The sequence below is a fragment of the Rhagoletis pomonella genome, unplaced genomic scaffold (assembly GCF_013731165.1).
Source record: "Rhagoletis pomonella isolate Grant_MI unplaced genomic scaffold, Rhpom_1.0 Rhpom_scaffold_00004, whole genome shotgun sequence".
NCBI classification, from domain to species: Eukaryota; Metazoa; Arthropoda; class Insecta; order Diptera; family Tephritidae; genus Rhagoletis; species Rhagoletis pomonella.
In genome coordinates, this window is record NW_023458558.1 from 53832347 (window position 1) to 53855627 (window position 23281).

The following is a 23281-nucleotide window of genomic DNA, read 5'->3' on the forward strand; positions in this document are numbered from 1 at the left end:
TATATACTTCAGTATTAACTTAGATGTAGTGGTTTTATGATATCACAGTCACACAAAAATATTTTTTTTTTATGGTCTGCTCATAAGTTTATGACTTCGCTGAAATCTGATGGCTGCATTTTCGCGCATTTCAAAAAAAAAAATCTTCTTCAGTGCCTTAGACAGCGAGTGACTAGAATGGAGACAACCCTTTTAGCTTGGTATGAAGGTGCCTTTAGCGGTATTTACTATTTGTAATTTGAATGGGTCCTGCCGACCTATTGAACTGGTTGGTACAAACCTTTAGTTCTGACCACAATTAAATTATGTTTATTAATTATTTTTGTAAAACCAAGATGGCCGCCGCTGCAAAATGGCGGATTACAAGGGACCGTAAAGCTGCCTTTACATGGGGACGATTTTTAAATCACCAATTCTAAGAGTAATGTTGAATCGCTTATATAATAATCAAAATGTAATCGTAATTTTCTGAATCTTATTTTTTCGAAAATTTTTCGTTACTTCGGGATTTTAATTTTTTTTCGATCAGAAATAATCGATATTTTGGATTTTTTTCGATTATTTTTAACCATTTATAGAGACTGCGCTTTTATAACCGATTTCATCTCTTATGATCTAAAAAATTAAATAACGGTCATAATAGTACCTACGATCGAAAAAATCAATATTAGAAAATAACGATTAAAAACTGTCGGAAAAATGAAAATCCAAGAATAACGGTTATTTTTCTAGAAAAATAAAGATCCCTGCAAGTATACGTAAACAAAACACATCATCAACACGTCGATTCGGCGGAGATAGTACTTCTACGATTAAAAATGATCGAAAAAAATAAAATCGTAAGGATTATTTTTAATCGAAAAAATAAAAATCATAACAAGGATTAAAAATGAGCTTAAAAATATAAATAAAAATTGCGATTTTGCAATGATTTTTAACTGAAATGAATAACCTCTGCAGAACAAACGAAGTTTCAGCAACTGCTTTTAATTTGTTGTGACTGCAAATACTAGTTTTTGAGGTTAAGTAGTTCAAAAAACCAGACTTGACGTCAAGAAATGAAAACTGTATTAATTTTTAGCCACCACAGAAACATACACCAAATATTGTCTCATACGCACAAGGTAAAACAATTTTTATTTTTTGTGTGACTGCAATTCTTTTTTTTTTTTGGTATTATTTTACGAATTTACTTGTTTAATTATTTATCCTACATATTTCCAATATGATATTTATATGAGTCTGCTGCTACACACACATTCATATGTATTCTTCTGATTGTGTTTGTCCGTATGTTTCCTCGTGAAATTTTGTTGTTACATAGGATACAAATATATTTATTTGCCGTGGAAGAGGTGGTAGAATTTGCTTTAATGACTGAATGAGTGGATTAGCTCTTCGCAAAAAATATTATAGTATGTATGTAAATATGATATTCGTTATCACTTTAAGCTCTGAGATTTTTAATCAAGCATGTATGTATGCATGTATGTATATCGGTTACATGTATTTGTTCAATTAACACTTTTCATAAAACAATTTTCGAGAACTTGAATTGCATTGATATATGCACATATGTACATATATATGTAACTGCTATAATTTTGTGGGAATAATTAAATGTTCAAGGGGTTTATAGCTCGTATATTTTTCATTTCAACATACATACATACTGAAATTGAGGAATATTATTATAAACATACACACGTACAGTACATACAGCCACTCAGTTGCTTATAAGTCCTTATGTTTTTCTATGTAGTTTTTTTGGTTTGTTTGAATACTTTAAAGCATTATTGCACAATAAAGTACTTCAACTAAGCATTTTCATATTTTTATCTAGCATGATGGCTGCTTAGTATGAATTTTTATGTAACCAGTATTATTTCAATAGTTTTTTTGCTAATTTTGAATTTACACAAACCTTTCTGATTATTTATTAATTATGTATATGTATGAATACCCATAATATTTACCTTGTGTGTAAAATATTGCTTTGAAGAATCATTTTAAATTTAGTTTTCAGTTAGTTCTTTTAGACTTTATTATTATGTGTTTTTAATTTTTCGTATTTACACCTACATATTTTTATTATGAGTTTTAAGAGCTGCAAACATAAAATAATTTTTTTTGACCCTTTCCATTGTTTTTCTCTGCTCATTATAATAAAATTTTGTTTATTAACTACAAGTTTATTTTAATTTCAATTTGTATATATGTATTTATATAAATGAACGCTATATGTATGTATATGTATTATGTGTATGTATAGGTATACATAATAACTTTGCATGTGTTCACAGTAGTCACATCTAAGGTTAGTCCTTTTGTTTTGTCCTGTTTTTGCTTGTTAATTGATACATTTTGATGGGAGATTTTGTCATGATTTATTTTAGTTTTCTTTCTTCATTTACTCATATACATATATATGCCTGTATACCTACATATGTATATATTTATGATTACCTTAAAGTTGCGTGCCAAATACATATATACAATAACAAGTGTAGATGGGCGGCAAATAAAAAAATAAAAATAAAATAAAATTATTTGTAAATATTTTAAAATTTTTAAAAAAGATAAATGGGTATCGTTTTATGGAATTTGAAACTGCTAACACCGTGCGACATTAAATTTTACACACAATGAATTAATCAGCCTTATCGAGAGTTTTGCCCGAAATCCAGTCGTGGCATCCTGGAATTCCTTCCTTCATACATTACGCACTGCCACGACGTGGCGAAATGAACAATTCGGTGCTCTACTGTGAAGCCAGCCGAAAAATGGCAAAAGGTTATACATAATAATTACAAATATGTGCTTTTTTCAAAAATTTACACAAAAATACACGGAGATTTTGTACTTGACCCAATACTTAGATAGGTTTTCCAGAAAGACTGGTAATTGTTATTATTCCTGTCATAGTAATCTTGTTCTAGAACAGAGCCAAGTAACTTGTCCTTTGTAAAGTGTAGAAAATTAAGATCTTGTGTAACCAATTTTTTTTTCATAAATTTTCGGTACCTTGTTGTATTTCAATTTGACTTTGGGCTTGCTAAGAACAACTTAGAAAAAATTGGATAGAACTTCTTTACGGTTGATTTTTCAACAATTCGAAAACTAACTAGTTACTTTGTTCTGTTCTATCACAGGAAAGTATTTACTGTTCTATAATTCGGGTTAGAGTCTCTTTCAAAGTGTAGAGTTTTTTTTACTCTCGGTACTAAACTTTTAAAATTGTACTCAAAACAGCCGGCTAAATGTGAAAATGGGCTTACCCAACTTAGTGATATTTTCACAGCGGGGAGTTAACTCACATTTAGCAGTTATCTATAGATTTTCAGTACAAATATTGTGAGCAAATCGCTGGATGTGAATTAGCTCTTCATCGGCAAATGGGCATTAATTGTGCTGTGAAAAAAGTAGGCTTGATAATTTTCAAGATATTATGAAAATAACTTTGGAAAATGTTTTGTTTTTGTGAGTTAAAACTTGTATATTTAGTAACACAATCGAATGACAATTTAATTGAAATTTTTTCATCGATATGCAAGGCTTAGTTTAATTGAACTTTGGTCTAAGGGACTAGCCCGGAAAAATATTATTTAATTATTTCATTTTAAACATGAAACGAAAAAAATTAATTACATAATATGTGTACATATATTAATTTTTATGGATGTGTGTATGCATTAGTGTGGTTCTTGAAAAATCGGCATCTAAATTTTATAAAGGGTGCCCCTTAATTTGGTTCCATGTACAAAAAAAAAAAAAAATTGTAGGGGTTGCTATTAAGATTAAAAAAAATTTAAATCTAATAAATTTGAAATATTGTTGAAAACTGTCCGATAAATTCATTCATCGCCAAATGCATTCATTATGCAACATTAAGCTTCAAAGTCTGCCATTTGTGTAATTTTTTTTCGAAAAAGTGCAGTATTTTTTTTTTTTTTTTTTTCCTAGCATATACAAGTTCGCAAATAGTTTCCTTGAGAGATATTAGGAGAGAATTGGTACGAACGGCAGGCAATTTTTTGTTTGCGTTTTACGACTAATGTTTTTTTAAATTTTTCTTTGCTAAACTGGCAAGCTCTATCCGTACAATGAGTACTTCCTTGGAAAATAGTTAAAATACGCGTAAAACGGCATACCACTTGTTTTAATCGGACCAACATTCTCTAAGACAAAGTCAAAATTTTTTCGAATTTGTGTGATTTTTTTATATTTATTTATTTTATATTTAAAATCCTTAAAAATTGTATTAAAATTTCACTGAATTTCATATTTTGTACTTAGAACAAAAAAATAGGTGCTCTAAACAAAATTTAGATGTTGATATTTAAGGACCACCCTAACCCTAGTATGTAAGAATGTACATAGTATCTGGGGTTTTATTTGCACTTTATATATATATATATATATATATATATAAGAACGTCTGTGTGTATGATTGTAAACCTATGATGCATCTACATAAATAGTCAATTACATACTATGGAGATGTAGATATATGTATGTGTATGTAGGTATGTAATTGTTGTATATAGCGCTTAAATATTTTAGATGGCCGTATTATCTGATATGTTTACGGTTTTAACACTTTCGTACATAAAATACATGAGTCTGCAGATAAGTTTTTGTTGCTTTTTCGTTTTGTTAGTTAACTGCTTATACGAGCCGAATACTCGAATAATAAAAAATTCTAATTTCTATAAGCTTTTTTTTTGCCGTAAAGGGTGGATATAATACATAATTTAATATCGTAAACAAAATAATTGCAATAATTTGCAAAAATTATCAGCAAACCTCCTAAATCGACACCTAGAATTAGCAATAGGTAATATAAAAATTTTTGTATTCGTTTTTTTTATACAAAATTTTCGTTTCATGTCTTTTTAGTAATAGATATTTTTATGTATGTACATATATGTATAGCAGTTTTTGGTTTTTGGTATACATATGCTTTTCAGTATTTTTATGTATGTATTTTGTATACAGGGTTCTTGGTTTTTGGATATTTTTTTTTGTGTACTTTGGTAAATGTGCAATTGAAACGAATTGAACGAGTTCTCTGCCAACGGTGTGCATTCTAACATATTTGCAAGTAATATGTATCTATTTGTATGTATATGTGTATGTATATTATGTAAATATTTTTATTTCATGTATGTATGTAGTTCACATTTAAGGTACACCTGCTACTTGTTTCGACATTTATGACTGCTGCTACAAAATATTCGCAGCTTTTTAAATGCAGCGCATAAAGTCAAGCAAATAATAATTGATTGGTAGGTAGATATGAAATTTCACATTTTTTATTCTTTCACATTTTTATATATGTACATACATTGACAATTCTATAAACCTATTTATGCCTTTTTTGTATATTTATTAGGGGAGTCCTTAAAAATGCTAAGATCTAAATTTTATATGGGCACCCATTTATTTTGTTCTACGTACGTATAAAGACATCAACAAAATGTCCAAATTTTAAATATATTCGCTGCTAGGGTCTGAAATAATTAAATATCTAAAATTCAACAAAATTTAAATTTTGAACAGCTGCAATCTTTTAAAGCTTGTCAAAGTCAACATTTGTTCTAACTTCTGTGAATAAGAAAAAACAGTTCTTTGAAACCCCGGTGTAAAAATGTGTCTAACATTTTGAAATTTTCAGCATGTCTTTATTTTGTAAGTAAAAAAAAATTAAGGATTGCCTCGTGATGTTGATATTTTAAGGACCACCCTTTGCGCATGTTTTCAAATTCTCGACCGATCGGGCACCTATTCATGCAACGCTAAGAAACACTGTGAAACAATTTTTTTGTTCATGAAAAAAAAATTCTGCAAATAAAATATACTCCTATCTTCCATACATTACAATGTCGGCAATCGGACAAACATTGTACATCGACAGACTGTACTTGTTAGACCATAGAATTATTTGTAAAAGTGGACCGGATACACCACAGACCGGATTACCGAGATGGTTCGAAAGTAGATAACTTAAAGGAATGTTTTGAAATTTTTCCATCTTATCATTTTTCATTTTGGAACTCAGAAGCGCCCTTGCCCATCTATGGCCCACTCTTAGCTAGGGGGAAAAGGCTGTTAGTTGAATGGGTTTAAGGGGAAATATGAAGAGGTTGTTCATATATAGCACATAGTTGGGTACATGTTAGGGTGTAGTCTGGATAGGTTGGACTTCATAATCAGCCTTATCATGAGTTTCATTTTCCCCGAACCGGTTCACTTTTCACTTTTGGTTTCCAAGGCTTTACTATGGGTAGATGACAAATTTTCGGGTGATTTTTTTTCAGGTGAAACTCAGGATAAGACAGAATATGTTCAACAATATCCAGACCTAGGTTATGCCAGAGTAGTGCCGCAAAATTAAAAATGTAGGCAGTAGGGATCTGTGAAGATATTAAGTCGCACCGCGTGTATTCCTAAAAGACAATGTCCGCTCTGTAAACCTGCAAGAATCGAAAGCTGCAGAAGCGCCCTTGACCGCCTGCGGTTAACAACCGGCCAGAAAGACCTTGCAACTTTGCGTATCGGCTTTGAGCTTAGCGCTCGCTTAGGCGATTATGAGCCCATCTGTCTAAGAGCAGGCCGCAGGTTGCCAGCGGCGATGGTCTCGTGAGTGCTCTGTCTGGCTAATTCGTCGTCCCTGCTTGATTTGGAAGTATTCTGAGGCGGTTGAGAGAGAGATCAGGCACTCGGCGACCAGTTTCGATATCAGAGTCGATCTCTATCCTCCTAGTCGGCAAAACATTGGTACATAGCCATTCTGCTGACTCTTTTATAGCGGTCACCTCTGCCTGAAAATGCTGTAGAGATCCGGCAGTCTTAACATAAGATCTGTTGAGAGTTTCTGACAGTGGGCACCTCCTTCAACTCTCCCGTACAGCTTCGATCCGCCCGTGAAGATGTTTATTGGACCTATACTCTAGAGACTGCCAGTCTCCCATTCGCCCCCTGTATGGATTTGTTTGTAGAAGGATGCGTTTGGCTCCAACCTCAGAAGGGAGTCATAAAACAATTTTATGCTCTGATGGTGTGAGTGTTAAGAAAGGCCAATAAGTACGGCGAAAAACTGATTTTGGGAAGATACTATATCGCAGATGCAACAAATGTTTTGAAGTTAGGTATGATGCCATTTGAAAACTGCAACATTTTATTCCAGTCTGAAGAGACCAAAGTAGAAAACAGTCGGTCTTAACAATCTCAAATATTTAATAACTAAAATTTCAAAAATAATGTTAAATGCAAATAAAATGTGTTACACAGTATTGCCACATCGTTCGTGTTCTTTCGATATTTATGCGCGTAAAATATATAACTTAGTATAGTTTTTCGCGCGTATTTTATTTATTTATTTTTTTTTTTAATTAACTACAACAATTTTTGCTTATATAAAAAGTAAAGTTTGCTTTTCATTTTCATTTTCGAAATACTTCCTTAGAAACACTATTAAATAAATTGATAGCTACTTACATATTTATTTAGATGTATGCAAGCGCTTACATGTGTGTGTAAGTTAGTATGCAGTATAATACGCGCTTCGAATATAAATACTTGTATGTATGTACATTTAAACATTAGCTACAGCATTCAGCGCGTAATTTCATTGAAAATATTAAATTTTATAGTACATTGTATATATGTAAGTTAGCAATATTTTGTATTTCAGTAACTAGTTGCTTAATATCAGAGAGAAATCATTTACACAAAGACTCATACATGAGTAGAGATATGCATATGTATGCATTTATACATTAATAATATATATTTATATATGTATACTATATATATTTATGTATATATTATATGTATATATATGTATGTATGTATGTATGTAAGTACGTACCTATACAATACATGCTAATTAGCAATAATTAATATCACTGTGGTAATTTAAACAGGCGAGCCATTCGACTCTGATATGTATCGTTACCTTGGTTGTGTCTTATGTTTAAGAATTGTTATCGGACGCAGCGACTATGTTGTATGTACAATATGTACGTCGGCGGTTCGACCCACAACACGTCCACTTTTAGTTGATATGCGAGCTTGCGTGCGGTTTAAACCTTTGCCAACCAAGTCGCAATGCATCGTCAAACTTAAACTAAACACTTAATTGAACTGAGGATTTGTTTTTTGTTTTTTTTTGTTTGATTTTTGTTTTTTATTAAACCTAGAACCCTAGGCCAACTGCCAATTCAGTGCCCCAACGTCACTGCACATCGACATCCGAAGTGATTTTGTGCAACTTTTTGATATGTAAGCGATATTGATGCCGCGTGGATAGTGTTGTTGGATGGATGGTGGCACTGAATTGGAAGATCGCCCACTTACATCACTTACATGTACTAATTTTTAATTTTTTAATCTTTGTTTTACGTAGGTATATCTTTCTGACTTCTATTCTATGTATGATTACTATACAATCTTTGGTCTTGCTAGCTTCTTTTTCACGATCGTTTAATTTACAACACATTAACTTTTGATAAAAAATGCATTTCAAAAAGTTTATAATTTCTAATTAGCCGTTTGTAGAGAGGCAAATGTGACTGAAATTTAAAGCCATTTGAGTGAAATTCATAAAATATTTCGTCGTTTAAAGTACAAAACCACGTAACTGACATTTTTTTGCCAAAAATTGGATTTACTCACACAAACTCTGGGCTCAAGCCTCATCTATTCGTTCCGAAATATACTAGACAGAAAAGTGATTGCTTTCTAAAACAAGAGAACCATTTTGAAATACGAATATTTTTGTTCTCTAGAAAATAATTTATGCAACCTTACATGCGTGGTTTTGCATTTTGTTGATACGCGGTTTTGTACTTTAAACGAAGATTTGCTTGTTAAAATGTTGCATATGTACTAGGGTGGTACTCAAAGCACATCATGAGGCACCCATTTTTTTCCTGCGTACAAAATAGAGACATCCACGAAACTTTTAAAATAAAAAAAAAAATGTTTGGGTCGTAGCTACGGTTGAAAATAAACTGAATTGTTTTAAAACAAAGTTTTCACTTTGACCTAGCTATAACCAGCGAGTTTATATATTTATATGAATAAGCTTAAATAATATGTCAGATTGCAAGTCAAAAATTTTGCCGACTTTTTACGATTTATTTATCCATCAATGTTTTCAAACCCTCATAAAGGCCCGACCGAAAGGTCAACTCAAATGGATTTCCAAAATTTTTGTTGGCAATTTCTCGAGGCCTTAGCTCCATTTTTGTCGGTACGCCACGGGACTTATTCGAAATTAATCGCGTTTCGAGACTTTTCGGGATTAAAAATATAATACATAAAATGCTCTGTGATTTTTGGGATTTATCGAAAATTTTCAACATTTCTCCGGCCTTTTGGATTTTTTTCGGGACTATTCGTACTTCGGGACTTTTCTGAATTATTAATATAATGAATTGCTACCTGATTTTCTGGACTTTACGAAACTGTCAATATTTTCTTCGGACTTTTTTTCATGGATTACTTTTCGGGATTAGGAATAAAATAAAAGCTACCTGATTTTCGTTATTTTTCGATACTTTTTAACACTTTCTCCAAACTTGTAGGGATTTTTCGGGACTTTTGGGGATTGTTCGTTTTTTAGTTTTCGGTATTTAAAAAAAAAAAACTTTGGCCTAATTTTCTAGACTGTTTTTGTTGTTTTACCAGCAGTTTCAAAGATTGTTTGAGTTATAATTTCCGTAAGGGATTTTCGAGGTTTCGGGATTAACACGGGATTTCCGGAACATTTCTGCATTCGAAAAAGAAAATCTTTCAATATGTGAAGTTAGGTTAGGTTTCTTTAAGGCTTTATCCTTTTATGCCTTTAAAGGTAAAACCGTCGACTGTACAATATGGGCATGCTAATCATTAATTAAACTGAAATGTCATGAAATAATGCGAATGCCCAAATTGACCGATCTGGCTACACTGAGAGAAACATATTTAGTGGACGTGAATAAACTCTTTTCTTAGTACATATATAAATCATTCCAATTCCTTTTTATAAGTAAACTGATAGACTCTTAACTTAAACTTCAGTCACATATTGTCAATCGGAGTTCAAAAATTATTATTTTTAATTAAAAATCAGCTTAAAAATTAGTCAAAAATATTAATTCACGCCATACAATGTCTACAGTGAAAATAAATTGCCTGTTAGTGAATAAAAAATATATTTTACAAGTCCTTTTCAGAGTTTGTTTTTCCGACAAACAAGACAAGAGGAAGCAATCACTACTCCCAATTATTTGCATAAATTAATTTGTGCTTAAGAATTTTTGCATCATACATTGCAAAGCTTTACACACAATAACCGCACTAATGCGCTTCTTTCATACATAATTTATATTCTTACATGTTCATATTACTAACATATATTGCTATCTGGCGTGCATTTTCATGCATAATGTATGTGTGTGTATATATCTAGTCGATAAATGCGAATTATGCATATACTATATTTTTGTAAATTTTTTTTCAGTGTATAATACAAAAGTTGCATATGTTGCTTGCATTGAAAATTATTTATTTAACTACTTTTGAGATTCTTTTATCTAAAGTTTTTACATGAATGCATATTTCTCTGCTTTTCGGTGTGTAAGCACGTCTATTCATTCATTGATATCTACATACATACATATCAATTTGCTAATCGGTTATAAATAGTTTACAGGCCATTTTGCTCTAAGAACTATTGACTTTTTGTTTTTTGAATTTCTCCAACTCTTTCATCTTATATGTATGTAGGTATGTATGTGTGTTTGTAATTTTACACCTATTAGCCACAACAACAAAATGTCACATTATTAGAAAATCAACGAAATACATAAACTATGCGTTCAAATATTTGTATATATAAACAAACATATGTAGATTACCGCCATTTTTGTGTAAGACAACATTTTAAAATCCTTGTCTAAATGGATTCGCTGGACCAGCCGGACCTCTGCTTCCGCCACTGCCGACACCATCGCTCATTTGCGCCTGTTGCTGCTGTTGATGTTGGAAGGGATTTGCGACGCGTTGTTGTGGAAGATGTCGCGATTCCTGCTGATAATTGCCACCCTGCTCCTGATAGCCAGGCTGATACTGTTGCTGATAGCCTTGTTGATTTTGTTGTTGATAACCTCCACCATCAGCCTGCTGGTATCCACCTTGTTGTTGGTAATCATAATTACTGTCATCCACATTCGATTCTTGTTCTTGCTGATATTGTTGGCCATACTCGAGATGATTTTTAAAATCGCCATCGACTGGCTTTTGATCGTGCATCACATATGTCTGATACTCTTTGTTCGGTGGATCTTGCATCAGTATGTTGGCTTCATTCTCGAACGGCTTAAAATCGTAGATGTTGCGTAGTTTACGCAACACGGGTACATACAGCAAATTGGAGAAGGCAATGATGAAATTGAGCGCCGTAAAGCCGATTGCCTCCACAACGCCGCCCGCTATAATCGGACCGACTGCGTATGCAATTGAATATGAAATATCGGCTATGGCGTATATGCTGCCGTAAACGGATACATAGCGCACGTCCACCAAGTAGCCGAGCGTAGGCAGTAGGGCAGTATCGATGAGCGCAATGCCAAAGCAAATCACACAAATGGGCAACATGAGCATTTTATAGGAGCTGGAGAATGGTATGATGAAGCAGGAGAAACCTTCGAGCGCCAAGCCTACGGCAGCCATGAGCCATTGATGATGTGGATATTTTTTCGCCATTTTGACAGTGATGACCACGCCTAGTACGTGTGGAAAGAAGGCGGGCAGCCACACCATACCGATTTTCCAATTCTCTGTTGTTAGATTATCCTCCATCCACAGTGATATGGTGGGCTCTAAGAAGGCTAACGCCACATTCGACATAGTCAAAGCGCCGGCACACACTGCAATGTAGGGATCCATGAGTAGGCGCCAAATAGGTATCGATTGCTGTTGCACCTCTTTGCTTTGGCGCAGTTGCTCTTTGACCGGCTTCATTACCAGCAAAAGCATAAGACCATCCAGTAGGCACACCAGCGCCAAGATGAGGAATGGCACCTCCTTGCCGGCAAATTGATAAAGCGCACCACCAAATGGCGGCGCCACCAAACAACCAAAACTAATGAAGGCCAATGCAATACCCAGCGCTTGTGAGCGTTCATTTTCTTCGGTGAAACGGTCAGCGATCATGGCCAAGCCTGATGTGTCTGCAAAAGCGGAGCCTGCACCTTGCAGTGAACGCGCGAAGAATAGTAGACTATAGCTGCGACCGCAAGCGAACATCGCTGTTGAGAAGAACATAATTGTTAGACCGATCATCATGGGTAAATCGTAGCCGATGCGATCGATAAGACCACCAGAGAATGGATTAACCATCAGTTGGACAATGGCTTTCGAAGCGAAGAGTATGCCGGTGGCTGAGTCCTGACCGTGATGGTCGTGGTGCACGGGTATTATTTCGCCGGTGCGGTTATCGCGCAGTAGCGGCGGCATTGGTGTGCCCACTTCAAAGCTGCCGATTTCACGCAAGTAATCGGGTATGATCGGCACGATCACCATATACAACATATTGTCCAGCAACAGCGCTATCGATACTATTACCAAGATGAGACGGCGCTGGTTCACCGGCTCTTGTATTTTCTCCCATACGATATCCTTGATTTCACGCAGTTCCAGATTGATTAGAGGTATCTGAAAGGAGCCTGCCATTTTGATGTGAATTGATTTGTTAGCCGCGTTGATATTCTATTTACTTTCTTGTTGCTTTTTTGTACTTGTATGGTATTTTTGCTAGTCGCTCACTTTACTTCCAAAGGACGTACTGTTAGGTCCTTTTATGCTTGTTCGCTTGCTTTCCGCTTTTACTATCCTCTTTTATAGACAATGCTGTACTTTGTTGCTGCTGCGTGTTGATAATTAGTCCGAGCGCTTTCAGTTACTTTCGGAATTTCTATTACCATTACCATTTTTGTTGTATTTCACCTTTTCGGTGCTTTGTAGCTTTCGTGGTTTTACTTTCCAACTACTGTCTGTACCTACTAGTTTGTTTCGAATGCAAGAACTTTTGCATTAGTTTCAACGAATACTTCCTTCGTCCTTCGCATTGCTCCTTGTGGTATTAGCGGCGTTTTTTTTTGCTGTGTTGCTTGTTTTTGTTGATTTTCTTGTTGTTACTAACAGGCACATTGTGTTTGCTTCCCTTGTTCTGGCATTGGTATTTGTGTATGTGTATTTGTTTGTTCGTTTGCTGTCCTTACGGCAAAACTTTTGTGTACTCGGCTTGTGGCTGGCGTACTTTAGATTTCCTCAACCCACTCTTAGCCTTTTTTTTAGCTTTCTTCAGCGTCCGAATGCTTGCTTCTTGTTTGGCTTTTTACATATTAGTAGTAGGATCGGTGGCAACCGTCTGGACAACCTTTAACGACACAGAAACAAGATTTCCATTAGTTTTCAATATCAAGTACATTCTTTGCATTGCTTGCACTTAAAAACTTATCTGGTTTTGCATTGGTTTATTTTATTTTTGCTGTGATTTATTTGAATTTTTTTAATTTTTGATTTAATTACGAGATAATTTATTCAATTCCATTACTTTCACTCAAAAGTTTTCGTAATGAATGTACGAAATGTTTGTGTTGTGAATACAACGACTAGCATAGAAGAACTTTATGATTGAAATGCTGTTTCTGTGAAGTGAAAGGACGTCCATTTTGTTTAATTGCATTCAAATCCATTTGCAATTAAGTAATTTATTTTCATTTTAGTTAAAAATTTTGTATACGATTCGTTCAAATTACAGTTAATTGAATTGGCGTTCGACAAATGGAAAATTTCAATTACACGTAAGTGGTGCTGAAATACGATATGTTGAATGGTACATAATTGGTACAACAACAACAACAACGATATTGTTAAAAAATTTATCGACAAATGTTTGTAAAATTTTGTAAAACAGGCTCTGTTTCTCTTTTCACTAGTGACACACATTTCAATCATAAAATAACTAGGTACTATTAGCTACTTGCAATGATTTTCGTAGATACTATAGACATTTATGTACTACCACTTATGAAAAGTTGTATATTTTGTTAAACAAATTTGTGTTTAGTGGGCATATGTGCAAATTATAAGGCTCCTAAAACTCGATTCAGGAGTAAATCCATTAGAATATGAAAGCAAAAACTAAAATTCCGTAGTAGATATAAATGTTTTAACCGACTTAAAAAAATGAAGAGGTTATGAATTCATCGGAATATTTTTTAAGGAAAGCGATACCTCAGAGGTGGTCCCATACTAATTTGGTTTAGATCCAACCCTTGGTTCATTAACGATACTCTTAAATTTGTATATTAGAAATTAAGTCGATTTGGTTTTTTGCTTAAAAATTACTTGTTCATTTTCGGTTTTTTGTGAATCAGAAAACGTAAAAATTTCTTATGAAAAAGTATTACTAAAATATTTTCACCAATATAAGAGTAACATGTTATATGTATGTATGTAATTCTTATCATAACTATACGACTCTCACATATTGACACGTATGCATTTGTTTTTTTTTTTACAACGCTTTTATTATCGTAATGTTGTGTGTTCAGACACCATTTGTAGCTATAAAACTTTTGCTTTGCAAAGATCCTATAAAAAAGTCCAGACATCAGCCTCGCCGGAAGGTATCATATCAAAGACTCTAGAGGTAGATGTCGTTCGCCGCAAGTAGTTAAATATTGCGCCTAAAAATGTGCACCGCATACGCTACAGCGGAAATGGACGACACGCCATTACTTTAAATGAAATTAATTGGTGCTCGTATGTTTGTTTATTAGGGTGGTCCAAAAATGCATGTGAAAAGGTAAAGTCGGAATTTTAATGCTCTCACCCCTAGGGTTGTTCTATATCGAAAAAATATACCCCTATTTTTTATTTTTAAATCGAAAAATATTTGGAGGTCACAACTTTTCATAGAAATGGTGTAGTATTCTAAAATATCAAAAAAATATATATATATTGATTTTCAAGAATTCTATACCATTTCTACGAAAAGTTGTTTTTTTTCATATAAAAATACATGGAAAATTTAAGCGCTTTGAGCGACCTCTAAATATTTCTAGATTTCAAAATAAAAAATAGGGGTATATTTTTTCGATATAGAACAACCCTAGGGGGTGAGACCATTACAATTCCGACTTTACTGTTTTTGGACCACCCTAATGTACATACATATGTATATGCAAGTGTGTGCACCAATTTATTAATATCGTTGAGTTATTTTAATATCTAGTACAAAATTTTATACAGACAAGACTAAAAAGTGGAAAATAATATTTCTCAGTCCCATAGTCAATTTGTTTTGATAACTTTTGATTTTAGAATTCTAGCAAAATTCGTTATAAATAATTTATGAGATTTCAATCTGTAGGACTGAGAAATATTGTTTTCTACTTTTTAGTCCGTTTAAGTTGCTGGTGGAACCGGCTATTAGAAAAGCCATTTAAATATAAGTAAATTTATACTAAATTAAAAACAAGTAATTTTTAAGCAAAAAAAAACCTACTTCAATTCTCATGTAAAAATTTAAGATTATCGTTAATTTCCTCATGATGTAATGATCGGATTTAAACCAAATTAGTATGGGATCACCTGTGAGGTAACACCTTTAAAAAAAATTATAGAATTCGGTTAACGTGGTCCAAACAGGACATACATAAAAAAAATATTTCGACGAAGTGATAACCTTCCCTTTTGTGAAGTCGGTTAAAAAATATTTTAGTTTAGAAGTAAAGTTTATTGCCTCGAATAAGCAGCTGCCCAAAAATTAAGGGTAAGCCACATTAGCTCCAATTTTAGACATGAATAGTATAATAAGAGGAGGAGGCAGAGTACAGAATTGCGGACTTCCAGAAGATGCGAAACATTCTATTCGATCGCCGTATGAAGGTGAATTCATACGACTTCTAATTACCTACCTGCATTAAAAGCATTTACACGTTGAGCCACAGGGACTATTAGCAAAAAGCCGAAAAAATTTTTGGATACGCGGCAGGCAAATAGCAGATAAAATAGTGAATAAATGCTATGATTACATCCATTGATGGGAAATTTGCCACACGATAGATTAACGACCATCGGATCTTTCTATAGGCCCCATTTTGTTTCATCACAAAATACGAGGATATAGAGCTGACAAAACTTCCCAGTCGGAAAAGTAGTAATGCTTTACATGCGTGATAAATAATGTAATGTATTTCTTATGAGTTCTCGATTATATTACTGCTCACTATGTAATCAGCATTCTAATGTATTCAAAAAAGTTCCAAAAATTTCATATTACAAGACATTCATTTCTCGATACTAGGTAATGCAAAATTGAATGCCCCACCTTTCTTAGGACATCGCACTGGGGGAAAAAATGCATTTTCGAATGTGAAAAGGGTTGTTTTACTGATTATTTTTTCTATTACTGTACATTACATTTTCCCACTGGGTTATGTCTGTGTGTTTGCGTGCTTCGCAACGAAAGCTGTTCATTTAGAAGTATGTAGACCTGATTTAAGCAGCGTTCATATCAGTCCTTAAAAGATTCATAGGAAGACGAAGTTGCCCATACAAAATATATTCTAATAATGGCACCAACTTTATAGGAGCAGCTAATAGTCTTCACGAGGTTTATAAGCTCTTTCAGAAAGAAAATAATAAAAAGTAGCTCACAAACATACTGCAGTCAAATAGAAATTACTTGGGTAAATATACCAGCAAGATCTCCCCAGGTAGGAGGGCTATCCGAAACGACAATCAAATCAGTAAAAAAGCATTTCTTTAGGGTAGTTGAAGGTACAATGATATTTGAAGAAATGTCAGCATTAGTGACTCAAATTGAAGCCATTTTAAATTCAAGGCCGCTTATACTATTATCTGACAACCTTCAGGGGCTAACTCCTGGCCACCTTTTAATAGCTTTTAGCTACGATTATTGATATTTAACAACGATATTAAATATTTTCTACAAACACGTTTCCACTGCTGATATTTAGGAAGTAAGAGAGCTGAAAGTACAATTTTATAATGAGACGCTAATGGACACTTTTAATTACGCTGCGCTGTGCTCTCCCGCAGAATGCAAACAAATGTCGAGTTAAGCCAAAAGTTCAAAATGAACAAGCAGAAGTAAAAACAAAGATAAAATAATAACTAGTTGTAATAAAATAAACATTTCAACAATGGTCGCCAGTAGTATGCATGTATGTATGTACATAAATATATAGTAAAACAAAGCTGAAGTCGTGAACAACTCATTGAAAATGTGCAAACTCGTACAAAACATTCATACAAAAGAACAAGAAATAATAATGCCCGAGGATAATTAATTGCGTGAGAGCAACAACATGGAAGGATATATGTAGATACATACATACGTACATACATACTTACTGATAATAAAGGTGAATAAAAACATGGAACAAATAGTAGGGAAAATGTAAAAACTGAGTCAAATGCTCCTGAATACGCTTCCACGCTGCTGAAAAACCGAATATCAAAGTAGTTCATATCTATGTGCATGTATGTACATATGTATGTGGCAGTAGATGTTGTTAAAGGAAGAACTGCACGGAGAACGTCTACGGCTCGGCAATGTAAGCAGCTAGTAACTAAGAGCCCAAGGGGATTGGTATGGCTATGAAACAGTGTGGGGAAACGAAAAAGCTGGTTAGAAAAGGGGAGACGCACAAATGCGTTTACTACCCATAAATTATATGTATGTGCATGTCATTGGATATGTTTTTGTATGAATGTCACGCTGCGTGTTTTACACAGAGCTTTGATGTTGTATCCGCAATAGTTCAAGTTGCTCCTGGAGTTGTTGTATTCATGTCGTTGAGAAACTTTCCAGGTGTTTCTAAGAGAGTCTGTTAGTAGAATTCGATTTTTTTTGCATATTTTTTTTTTGAGATAGTTAAGGCTTTAGTGTTAAGTGAGGGGTAAAAATCAAAGGCGAAAAAGGAAAGCGAGGGCAAGTTTAATCAACATTTTCGCAATGGTTTCGACAAAAATCGATAATGATATTAAAAATTAAAATACCATTTGTTTTTCGCTATTTTTTGGCCTAGTAACAAATCATAACAAACAAATTTATTTAGTTTGAGGCCAAAAAAATATATTTCGTCCAATTTTTAGTGACCAAAATATTTAAAAATTTTATATTTTACAAAATTTTGTGTCCACTTTTTAAATAAAAACAAATGTTTATTTCAAGTTTTCAATGGCTAAAAATGTATGCCCAGTTTTTTTATTGATATAAATGTATGTCCAATTTTTAAATTAGCAAAAAGTTATGCGCAGTTTTTAAATGAAGAAAAATTAATAATCAATTTTATATTAGAAGATCAAGAATTTATGTTAAGATTTTTAGTGACCATAGACTTATGTCCAGTTTTTAAATGACACATATTTTATATTCAGTTTTCAATTGCTAGGCGAGGTTTCTAGTTGACCAACAATTAATTTCCAATTTAATGAGAAAAAGGTTATGTACAGGTTTTAAACTACCAAAAATTTTTGCTATTTGTAATAATCTAAAATTTCGGTTCTGTTTTTTTTTGTAACCGAAAAATTTTTCCTCTAAGAAGATGGGGAAAAAACGTTAAATTTAACCCGTAGTTTTGTACGCTTCAGTTCATTTGAGTTTCGTACTCTCCATTGCTTCGGCTTGGAAAGCACGAACATCTGTCTGAAATTAAACCTCCTGTCCAGTCCGACCACAACTGCACCTGCCCTCAATGCCCGCACTCCATTTGAGCGAGTACTTATAATTGACTCAAGTACAAGGCATACGTTGGGGTCGACAGGCTCATTAACAAACAACCACCAGACGGCCCCCCTATGGAACCAGCCAAAGGCTGGCCGAAAATATTTATTATTAAAAAAAATAAAAAATAAAAAAAAAATACATACACAAAAGCAAAAATGAAAATATTATGAAAGCGAACGCACGACATGCTCATGAAAATTTAATGACGCAACGTCGCTTGCGTCAGCGCTTGAATTCTCGCCAAAGTTGGAGCTATGCACATACATATGTACATACAAACACATAGAAAGGCTAGTAGATTGCCGCAAGCTACCCATTCTGTTCGAGGACGTATGAAAGAAAGTATGTAGCACTTGGACGCGTGTATGCAAGGCTTGAAATTACTCGATTGTGTGTATTGCGTGCAAGTGAAGTGGGTTTTTGGCCCTAAGCTTGTATATTTTTATAAATTTGTACATATGTAAATATGTATGCAGTACATGTATGTTTAGAATTTTTCGCTTTGGGCACTGCATGCCATTCCCCATTTCCGCCCACATCAAGGCTTTGGAATCGTTAGTTGAAAGTATGTACATATATATTCCAAAATGCTCACGGTACTGTTTTGCGTGTGGGCGCATTTGGTTGATTTGAAGGAAAAAGCTATAGTAATAATAATTACACTTGCAACGCTTAAATCACCTTTTTGAAGTGCTCACAAATATGCTTTACGCGCGTGCAAAGCATGTATTCGCTTCTATATATTTTATTTATTATATACGTTTTTCTTTTGTATGTTGATATCGCTAAGTGCTTCATGGTGGTTGCTTGGCCTTTCAGCCTGCTACCACCCACCACCTTTTCACGATACGACACTCAAGTACCTTTGCCTCAGATCACGTGCACGAAACTTATATAAATTATTTGAAGGTAGAATAAGGTTTTCGTATGAAAATATAATACGATTGTATATTGTTTTGTATGCCCAAGCAGATGTATGTGTTAGCAAAAGATAATTGAAATTGGAATACATACGTATATGTATACATAGTATAATTGAGCAAAAGCCCTTGAAGATAACAATAGAATTGGTACAAAAAAATTGTTACAGCATTGGGAACTTCCTGCTCAGCAGCCGGATGTGGGCGATGTAAATCGATTTAATGACATCCTTACAATTGAAAATGTATGAGGTGAGCAATACATGCATACATATGTATGTATGTATTTGAACTCGTAATATGCTTAATAAATTTATATCCAATTTGAATTAAATTTTACGGCGAGCTAAATATGTATTTATAATACCATTTTCTTTAGTCGTTGAAGGAGAAACTAATAGTTGATTTTCACCAAACCTTAACTGCAGTTTATGTCTTTTGGGAAAAAGTAGATAACAACTCGAGGGGGGTAATTCCACTTATTAAGTAGAAGCGAACGAATGCAAAAAAGCAAAAATTAAGAAATAAACCTTGCCGATCACCCCATTTTAGAATTCTTAGAACTTTGGCGAAAATAGACTATAAGACACTGAAAGCAAATTTTAGAATTTTGGCTTAAGATCACATCCAAATAAACTTAATATTTTATTTTACGTTTAGACAGGCAATTGATCGAGCAGTTAGCCAAGAGATCGATTTACCAAATCTCAAAAAAGGAAGAACTGCCGTCGGCTAAGAAAATAATTGGGGCTCCACTGGCTAGGCGTTATCTACTTCTGGAGAGATAGCTTCTTAGTCACATCAGCAAATGCTTGTCAAAAACCGTGGTATGCAAGGTGACTAGGACGGACAAATCACATCACTGTATGGAGATGAGAGGAAGTCACTTCAACATTTGTTACTCAGCTTCCCATGCTTCGAGTGTACATGGTTATATTAAGGATAAAAAACTTTGGTATTCACCCAAGGTTTATTTCAAATCCAAAAAGAAAAAATAGATTAAAAAAATAACTAAAACTAAAAACAAAAACATTTTTTTTTAACAATGAAAAGAAAATGAAATTAAGAGAAGAAGAAATCGAATAAAAAAATTAAAATAAGTTCCCAAAAATTATATCAATTAAATTAAAAAATTTTTTTCTTTTTAATACAAAATCTAGAAATAAAAAGAAAATAATATTAATAAAGTAAAAATTAATTAAATTCTTAAAAATTCAATGAAACCAAAAAAAAATTAAAACCTATAAATAGAAAGAAATTTAAACCAGAAAAAATGTCAATTAAAATAAAATATGTTTCTAAAAATTTAATGAAAATAAAAACAATTTAGTATTTAAAACAATAAAATCTGAAAGTTAAAAAAAAATTGTATTAAGGAAAGAAACAATTTAAAAAATGCTTTCCCAAAAATTAAATTAAATTAAAAACAAACATTTTATTTTGTTTAAAATTAATTTAAAAGAAATAAGCTTCTAATGAAAAAAAAAATATATACATATAAATATATATTTCTTTTTAGGACAATGAATAATAATAATAGTAAGACAGAAAAAAAAAATAAAAAAATCCTCTCTCCGAATACTCGACCGCGGATCCCTCCAATTGCACACCACTGCTTTGCATACTCGGCTATTGCGACTATTTGGAAGTATATCGCCACTAGACACGAATAAAAGCGCGAGAGTGTTTTGACGGCGAAAGAGGACGCATGAAAAGAAATTACGAAAAAGACGCATAAAAAAACTTCGGTGAAGAAAGACACGTAAACATAGATAAAAACCTGAAAAAAGTCCTTGGACTTTCCCTTAAGCACCATTCCACAAAAACTCTTTGGGAAATTTTCATACTGTTATACCGGCAAACATAGCTGACCGCGAAATTATATTAATAACCTTTCTTCGCCGAAGATTTTTTAACCGTATTTTTACGCGGTCAACTTTTGAGCTCGAGTCTTTATTCGAGTCTAGTGACGATATATTACTTACATAAAAAGGTATAACACCACAAAAAAATTTTGACGGTATATAGTTGGCACATTTGGTATGGTCTCATTTTTTTCTTCAAGATGCGAGCTTATATCTGGACTTGTGGGTGTAAGTAACCTGATCATTGGATCATGAAGAAATTAACGGTACTCTAAAATTTTTATATGAGAATTGAAGTCAGTTTTGTTTTTTTGCTTAAAAATTACTTGCCCACTTGCCCAGACTTAAAATTAATGAAAAATGTTTGCAAATGGGTGTTTTCCCAAATTTTCGCGTCAGACAATCCATTTTATGATTGTCAATTGTTACTTGCGGCGATTAAAGTTGTAAAGACAGAGACCTATTTAAAATGCCTCCAAAAAAGTCTTCCGGACAAGGGTTTTTTGCATACATTGGAATTAAAGATATATGGGGTATTCACAACGGTGTCGCAAGTGTCGTATTGTTGTATGTCGTAAACTTTAAACGTCTAAAAAATATATTACGGAGGTTCGCAAAGTGCAAAGTCATATTATGAATATTCGCAGTGTTAAGAAATAGTTTGTTGTTGTTTCAAGTTCTTTAAACATTTATTTAAGCTTTTAAAGTTTACGATATACAACAGTATGCAACCTACGACACCGTTGTGAATCCCTCAATAGTGTCCATCCAATACTAAAAGTGTTTAATAGTAGAATTCAAATGAATGGTATGGATTTGTTGATCTACTCAAGTGATTAAAAGAGGAATAAAAACCAAGGTAATCAAGGTGATTTTTTCAGTTGCACTACTTTTCTTTGAAATTGAACATTTTTCAAAAGGAGCTTAAAACGAAGCTTTTCCGATGTCCACAAATCCAGATACGTATAAGCTCGGATGAGGAAAAAATATGCCTTCTTAAATGAATCAAGGTGTGTTTGAAACGCTTCGTTTTTCCAGCATTTCTCTTTACAATAAAATAATTCCATTATCCTGTACGCTAGAGAATTCAACTTTTCTGCTTACAAAGCAGAATATGAGGTGTTTGCCGCAAAAAACGCAGGAAGCCACTCCAACAACGATGACAACAAAGCAAACAAAAGGCTGGAAAAACTTTCTTTGCGTGCAGCAAGATAATAAATATACTTACAAATATTTATGTATGAATGTATGTATCCGCACACATAAACCGAAATGAAGACCTACCCATATACATATACATACATATATATAATCGTATACTAACTTTGCAATCGAATAAACTTTTCTACTTTCCTGCGTAGTGAAAACAACATTTTATTTCCATTTGCTCCAAGGGAGCGGTGTTCAACGAAAATTTTCGCTTCCTTCCTACAATGAAACAAACAAAAAACAAGTAAGAAAGTCTAAGTTCGGGCGGAGCCGAATATTAAATACCCGGCGCAAGTATTAAATATATGTTTTCCACCTTTCCGAAAGCTGCCGCTACTGATAAGCCGGGGTGTATAAATTTTAAGTAAATTAGCGTCCTTAAATTTCGAAATATTGAAATTTCAAACATTTCTGAAATTTACCGGTTATATGAAAAACGGCCGTAATTTTAGTCCGATTTCAACAATTTT

General features: G+C 33.3%; 2 protein-coding genes across 3 annotated transcripts in view; both read right to left on the reverse strand.

The window, feature by feature from the left end:
* The window catches only part of LOC118738260 (choline O-acetyltransferase), a 110891-nt gene that overhangs the window by 57382 nt on the left and 30228 nt on the right, over positions 1-23281 (reverse strand). The window lies entirely within an intron of this gene.
* The window catches only part of LOC118737788 (vesicular acetylcholine transporter), an 81724-nt gene that overhangs the window by 29406 nt on the left and 29037 nt on the right, over positions 1-23281 (reverse strand). Inside the window, exon 2 of one of the 2 annotated variants that reach the window (XM_036468545.1) lies at positions 10908-13429. In XM_036468545.1, the coding sequence (XP_036324438.1) occupies positions 10933-12723 (1791 nt within the window). In that variant the 5' untranslated portion in view covers positions 12724-13429 and the 3' untranslated portion in view covers positions 10908-10932. Of the gene's footprint in view, positions 1-8155; positions 13430-23281 lie in introns of those variants that run through there. The other variant, XM_036468544.1, reaches the window with a different exon arrangement.